General features: G+C 44.0%; 1 protein-coding gene across 1 annotated transcript; it reads left to right on the forward strand.

Moving 5' to 3' along the window:
- Positions 1 to 893: 893 nt before the first annotated feature.
- Positions 894 to 5,581, forward strand: LOC127915007 (pepsin A-like). Its single transcript, XM_052493195.1, has 10 exons — positions 894 to 1,029; positions 1,139 to 1,241; positions 2,293 to 2,443; positions 2,834 to 2,951; positions 3,073 to 3,191; positions 3,328 to 3,524; positions 4,258 to 4,374; positions 4,694 to 4,835; positions 5,040 to 5,138; positions 5,256 to 5,581. Exons 1-10 carry the CDS (start codon positions 909 to 911, stop codon positions 5,391 to 5,393), a joined length of 1,305 nt encoding a protein of 434 aa, XP_052349155.1. The 5' UTR covers positions 894 to 908; the 3' UTR covers positions 5,394 to 5,581.
- Positions 5,582 to 7,107: the final 1,526 nt, after the last annotated feature.

The following is a 7,107-nucleotide window of genomic DNA, read 5'->3' on the forward strand; positions in this document are numbered from 1 at the left end:
TCCAAAAATGAAAATACTGCCCCCTAGTCACAAAACGTTTTAAAGGCAATGCTATCAAATACACTCAATTAGTATGTAAACTTCTGACCCACTGGGAATGTGATGAAAGAAATAAAAGCTGAAATAAAAAATTCTCTCTACTATTATTCTGACATTTCATATTCTTAAAATAAAGTGGTGATCCTAACTGACCTAAGACAGGGAACTAGGATGAAATGTTGGGAATTGTGAAAAACAGACTTTAAATGTATGTAGGTGTAAGGTGTATGTAAACTTCTGACTTCAACTGTATGTATTCTGGGGGTTGGGGTTGTTTACACTTTACTTCTTTTGTATCTATTCTATTGTATAATAAAATATCTAAATAGGATTATTTTTTAAATCTCAAAGGACATATATATTTTTCTTGATGATCAATGAAGACATATGGCCACTTGGCCCAGAAGTAACGTTGTGGTTTGTGTTGAATGTCCATTATGTTTTCTATTTGAAACATATAGTGACATTCATCTTTAAATAATCACCAAGATATTTGTTAACATTGTGAATGTTCTCGTGAATGTGCCATGTTAGTTAATGAAATAATCACTGATAGGTATCGTATCCTAACAGAGATACAGTAGCCATAATAAGGCTGCCTAATCCTAAAGTAAACCGTCTGGGGGGAAAGTGTGCTGATAGGAGGGTATTTGCAAGTGGGGACTTTTACTTTATATCACTGAGTCTACACAAGTCATCTCATATCCTAGAGAGAAGTCTGGCAGGTTAGCCATTATATGATTAGAACTGGCACTTTTCAACAGTATACACACATTACTGTAATGTAGCCGTTGGAAACAACATACTGTACAGGTTATCGTCAGATTGACATTGTCTCGAGGTCGTCCATTATTTCACCATTACTTATCATGGCAGGTGGATACTCTCTTATCGTAGCGATAAAGCAACGCAGAGTTAGAACTGTGGACCGTCTGTATATAAGACAACACACACACACGTCTCAGATCACTCATCCACAGGCATCTACAGGTGAGTCTGGTTCCTCTCAAGGTCTCTACCTCGCTTGGTTTGCGCTGAGCAAAAGAATTGCGATACATTGCGTTTGATGGGTTGATTGAGGAATTGCTTCTTTGCACAGGTGAACGAGTTCGACAGGTGACTGCTGAGGAGACCAGACATCAAATCATGAAGTGGGCTATCGTTCTGTGTGCCGTGGTGGCACTCTCCGAATGCATCATCCAGTACGTTAATCATGCTATACCCCTGCTATCCTCCTGTTATACTCCTGTTATACTCCTGCTGTACGTACTCCTGCTGTACTCCTGCTATACTCCTGCTGTAATGCTGCTATACTCTTACTATTCTCCTACTATTATCCTGCTATACTCGTACTATTCTCCTACTATTATCCTGCTATACACCTGTTATACTCCTGCTATACACCTGTATTACTCCTGCTATACTCCTGTTATACTCCTGCTATACACCTGCTATACTCCTGCTATACTCCTGCTATACCCTGCTATACACCTGCTATACTCCTGTTATACCCTGCGATTCTACTGCTATACTCCTGCTATACTCCTGCTATACCCTGCTATACTCATACTATACTCCTGCTATACCCTGCTATTCTACTGCTATACCCTGCTATTCTACTGCTATACTCCTGCTATACTCCTGCTATACCCTGCTATACTCCTGCTATACTCCTGCTATACCCTGCTATTCTACTGCTATACTCCTGCTATTCTCCTGCTATACTCCTGCTATACTCCTGCTATTCTACTGCTATACTCCTGCTATTCTCCTGCTATACTCCTGCTATTCTACTGCTATACTCCTGCTATACTCCTGCTATTCTCCTGCTATTCTACTGCTATACTCCTGCTATTCTCCTGCTATTCTCGTGCTATACTCCTGCTATTCTACTGCTATTCTACTGCTATACTCCTGCTATTCTCCTGCTATACTCCTGCTATTCTACTGCTATACTCCTGCTATACTCCTGCTATACTCCTGCTATACCCTGCTATTCTACTGCTATACTCCTGCTTTTCTCCTGCTATTCTCCTGCTATACTCCTATATTTACATTATGCAACAGATCAGAAGGCAGTGAAAAGTGTAATACCCCGAAATGAGTGAATGATTTGAATAGTCACACACAGTTGTTTAGCCTATGCTGCCATAACATTTATTACAATGGTTTGACCAGAAGGTCTTGGACCATTGACCAGAAACCTGCTGGACCTGATCTGCTTGCCCAACCAGACTTTGTCCTCCTCCACAGGGTGCCTCTGATCAAGGGGAAGAGTGCCAGGGAGAGCCTGGAGGAGCAGGGTCTGTGGAATGAGTACAGAGGGAAGTTCCCTTTCAACCCCACCAGGTTTGGCGACCAGAGCCTATATGTCTCCAATGAGCAGATGACCAACGACGCTGATGTAAGCATGAGAATGGATAGCACTTAACACGTTCCACTATGTAAGGCAGCAGAGAAGGCTGAAGCACATCTTTTGGCCTCTTCTTCCTAAATTAATTATTGATCCACCAGGAAAACTTTAGTTTGAAATCAACAATTCGATTTCTGATGACCTATAGGTATTCTGGCGTTATTCAGCTAATTCTTATAATATCATAAGGTTGGGGGAGGTATTTATTCATACAAATATTTAGTTCCTTATTTGATCTTCTCTCGTTGGCGTACTTTGTAGGGGGAGGTATTTATTAATACTAATGATTATTTAATTATTTGATCTTCTCTAGTTGGCGTACTTTGTTGGGGGAGGTATTTATTAATACTAATGATTATTTCATTATTTGATCTTCTCTAGTTGGCGTACTTTGGAGTGATCTCCATTGGAACTCCACCTCAGTCCTTCACTGTCATCTTTGACACTGGATCATCCAACCTGTGGATTCCCTCCGTCTACTGCAGCAGCGCAGCTTGCGGTTTGTAACACACACACACACAAACACAAACACACACACGCCCAAACACACACACACACAAGCACAAACACACACACACACACAAACACTCCCAGGCTAATCGTGTCTCCCCTCCTTCCAGCCAACCACAACAGGTTCAACCCCGGTTTGTCCTCTACCTTCAAGAATGCTGGGAAGAGCCTGTCCATCCAATACGGTACTGGCAGTATGACTGGCTTTGAGGGCTTCGATACCGTTGTGGTAAGGAACAGAATTCATCACAACAACATGAGGACTGGAAACATTGTGTAGGTTTCAGTACTATCTCAAGTATTATCCTCCTCTTCCTCACCCCTCTTCTTCTCCTCCTCTTCATCCTCTTCCTGGTCCTCTGTAGGTGGGTGGGATCCCTGTGAAGAACCAGATCTTTGGGCTGAGTCAATCGGAGGCTCCCTTCATGGCCCATATGAAGGCTGATGGTATCCTGGGTCTGGCTTACCCCCGCCTGGCAGCCTCTCAGGCCACACCAGTCTTTGACAACATGATGACTCAGCATCTCGTCAACCAGGACATGTTCTCTGTCTACCTGACTCGGTGAGTGGTCATAGAGGAGGTCAACCAGGACATGTTCTCTGTCTACCTAACTCGGTGAGTGGTCAGAGTGGAGGTCAACCAGGACATGTTCTCTGTCTACCTGACTCGGTGAGTGGTCAGAGTGGAGGTCAACCAGGACATGTTCTCTGTCTACCTGACTCGGTGAGTGGTCAGAGTGGAGGTCAACCAGGGCTATTTCTGAAATGGAACCCTATTGCCTGTATAGTGCACTACTGTTGACCAGAGCTACATGGCTCCCACAAACCATCATGGCTTGCCAGACATGGAAATATGAACTGACAAAACTTCTCTCTCTCTCTCTCTCTCTCTCTCTCTCTCTCTCTCTCTCTCTCTCTCTCTCTCTCCCCCCTCTCTCTCCCCTCCTCTCCCTCCTCTCTCTCTCTCTCTCTCTCTCTCTCTCTCTCTCCTCTCTCTCCCCCTCTCTCTCCCCTCCCCCCCTCTCTCTCTCTCTCTCTCTCTCTCTCTCTCTCTCTCTCTCTCCCTCCCCCTCACACCCTCCCTCTCTCTCTCTCCCTCCCCCTCACACCCCCTCTCTCTCTCTGTTTCTCCCTCTCCCCTCACACCCCCTCTCTCTCTCTGTTTCTCCCTCTCCCCTCTCTCTCTCTGTTTCTCCCTCTCCCCTCTCTCTCTCTCTGTTTCTCCCTCTCCCCTCTCTCTCCCTCACACTCCCCCCTCTATCTCCCTCTCGCTCTCTGCTGTCGTCCATCTCCAGTAACTCTTCGGTTGGTAGCATGGTGACCTTCGGAGGCGTTGACACCAACCACTACTCCGGCCAGATCGCATGGATCCCCCTGTCCTCTCAGATGTACTGGCAGATCACCGTCGACAGGTACTGTTGCAGTTACAGTACGTTTTATAGGGTTATAAATGGTTATTAATGGGTTATATAATCCTATGTAACTGGTAGATAATATATAATAATAATAATAATATATGCCATTTCGCAGACGCTTTTATCCAAAGCGACTTACAGTCATGTGTGCATACATTCTACGTATGGGTGGTCCCGGGAATCGAACCCACTACCCTGGCGTTACAAGCGCCATGCTCTACCAACTGAGCTACAGAACCACTAGATGAAGTTGTTGAGTACTGTTCTCAAGCAGCCATCTCTTCCTGATCTGTGTATATCTGTGTGTCCATTGCAGTGTGACTGTGAACGGCCAGATTGTGGCCTGTAACGGCGGCTGCCAGGCTATCGTGGACACCGGCACCTCTAATATTGTGGGACCTCAGGCCGAGATCTTCAGCATAGCCCGTGCTGTGGGAGCCCAGTCCGCCAACGGAGACGTAAGTCATGTAATATTGTTTTGGTGATGTGTCACAAAGAACCAGGCATAACATTGTGTTAATGATGTGTTCCCATCACCACTACTGACATAACTCAACAAGAACCAGAAAAGAACTCACACAGTCAATGCTGTTTAATTCATTGTCTCTCTCTCCTCTCATACCTCTCTCTCCTCCCTCTATTTGTCTCTCTCTCTTTTTCAGAATGTGGTGAACTGTAACAACATCAACAACATGCCATCGATGGTCTTCCACATCCAAGGACAGGCCTTCACTCTCCCAGCCTCCACCTACGTCCGCCAGGTGTGTGTGTGTGTGTGTTTGTGTGTGTGTGTGTGTGTCTGTGATATATCTTACGTAGCCATGAAGTGATCGTAACATTGTTTTGACAACTTCTCTCTCTCTCTGCCACCTGTACAGTCCACCTACTATGGCTGCCGTACCGGTCTCTCTTCTAGTAGCTCCAACCTGTGGATTCTGGGTGACATTTTCATCCGACAGTACTATTCCATCTTCAGCAGAGCCCAGAACATGGTGGGTCTGGCCCTGGCTAGATAATCCAACACAGATCAACAATGGATCCCGTAACGCCATATGAACAACCAAATGAGGGTGTCTCTCCAGTGCAATCGTATCTATTCTAAAGCTAATTTGAGTAGTTTGTGATAGGAAGAGATGCTGCTCTATGTCTAGAATTGTTATCAGTTCATTCAAACTAATAAAAATTGAGGTTTTGTCATGATAAAGTAGTCTGATGGTCTTTTTTGGTTAATTCGTGCTATGATTATGAATAAAGTACGCACTGCTTAATCAATCTGGAAACATAAAAAACTATGTCTATGCATCTATTCACTTCCTTTCCTGTAGTGCCACCATGTGGCCAATCATGTGATGACTCTATGGCCCCAAACTCTGTGCCAAAACTGGCAGAGTTGGTTGGAGAGTTGGACTTGCTGTGTCAAGCAAAAGTAGGCAACCACTTCACTGAGCCAGCCAGTCCTTTGACAATGACAAGGCACATTGGATTATGGATGTTAATAGTCTCAGGGACACGGTCGCCGTATTTGCCCAGCTCTCTGCTAAGTACCACTCTCCATAGAGTGGTAATGATTTAAATATACACTAGATCAGTGGTTCCCCAACTTTTTATAGTCCCGTACCCTTTCAAACATTCAACCTCCAGCTGCGTACCTCCTCCAGCACCAGGGTCAAAGCACTCTCAATGTTTAAAAAATGTAATCATTTTTTAGGTGGTGGATCAACTTAATATTGCGGAAAGAATATTGGCTCCATCAATGTAATTGTCTGCATCATTTCCAATCCCCCATATATTTTTGGGGTAAATATATATATCCATATGTAACAGTACTCTTCTGGCGTTGTGTACATCAGTCATCGACACGGAACTCCAATATGTAGCACCAATCATGTAGCTTTATTCTGATAAGAACGACACAAGATTGCACGTCATGCAATGCCCGTCTCACCATCCAACTCTGCACTCACGCACGCTGGTTTGGTGCTTGTTCACTGGGCAGTTACCAAAATAATACAATTACAATATAATATCTTTAACAATGTACCTGATAAGAACGACACAAGATTGCACGTCATGCAATGCCCGTCTCACCATCCAACTCTGCACTCACGCACTGTACAAAATATATGAACCCCCCCCCACCAGACACAGTAAGTTGCTAGCTAATACTGGCGTGAATTCTCTACAACAAAATGCACAACAAATATTCTCCAAAAACCCCTGCATCTTATGTGTGATGTTTGAATAACATTTACGAACTATTTGATATAAATTGTACATTTAAATCATCACTTGAGAGCATAAAATCACGTTTGACGTACGGTGCTTTGCAACCAACAACTTACCGCTGGTTTGGTGCTTGTTCACTGGGACGATTCTAACTGGAACATCCCCCCTCGTAAGCAAGCTACGCAAACCAGCCAATAAGATGCCATGTTGAGTAGGTGAAGGCAAGACAAACTCAAACCAAAAACCCATTGGCTTAACAATAAAGTGGCAAGGGGAATCACCAATATAACCCTGTTACACTCCCCCCTACTGAATTCCACTTGCCAAGAAAAATAACAAAATACAAAACGGCACTGTGCAAACATACCAGATACAGAGACACTCAACATATGTACAGAATAATCCAGAGAAAAAAAATGTACTACCTAATAGAGAACTAAAAGGTAACACTGTGTATATCAAGGATGCAGACCCTGCTTTAAATCAGTCACTAAATATTCCAGT

This window comes from Oncorhynchus keta, chromosome 3, assembly GCF_023373465.1.
Source record: "Oncorhynchus keta strain PuntledgeMale-10-30-2019 chromosome 3, Oket_V2, whole genome shotgun sequence".
In the NCBI taxonomy this organism is placed as follows: Eukaryota; Metazoa; Chordata; class Actinopteri; order Salmoniformes; family Salmonidae; genus Oncorhynchus; species Oncorhynchus keta.

What these genes read in the sequence shown, in the direction of transcription:
- LOC127915007 (XM_052493195.1), top strand. Translation starts at nt 909, where the DNA reads ATGGCAGGTGGATACTCTCTTATCGTAGCGATAAAGCAACGCAGAGTT. An exon ending in TGGCAGATCACCGTCGACAG is followed by an intron (nt 4,375 to 4,693) that starts GTACTGTTGCAG and finishes TGTCCATTGCAG; the next exon opens with TGTGACTGTGAACGGCCAGA. An exon ending in CCTCCACCTACGTCCGCCAG is followed by an intron (nt 5,139 to 5,255) that starts GTGTGTGTGTGT and finishes CCACCTGTACAG; the next exon opens with TCCACCTACTATGGCTGCCG.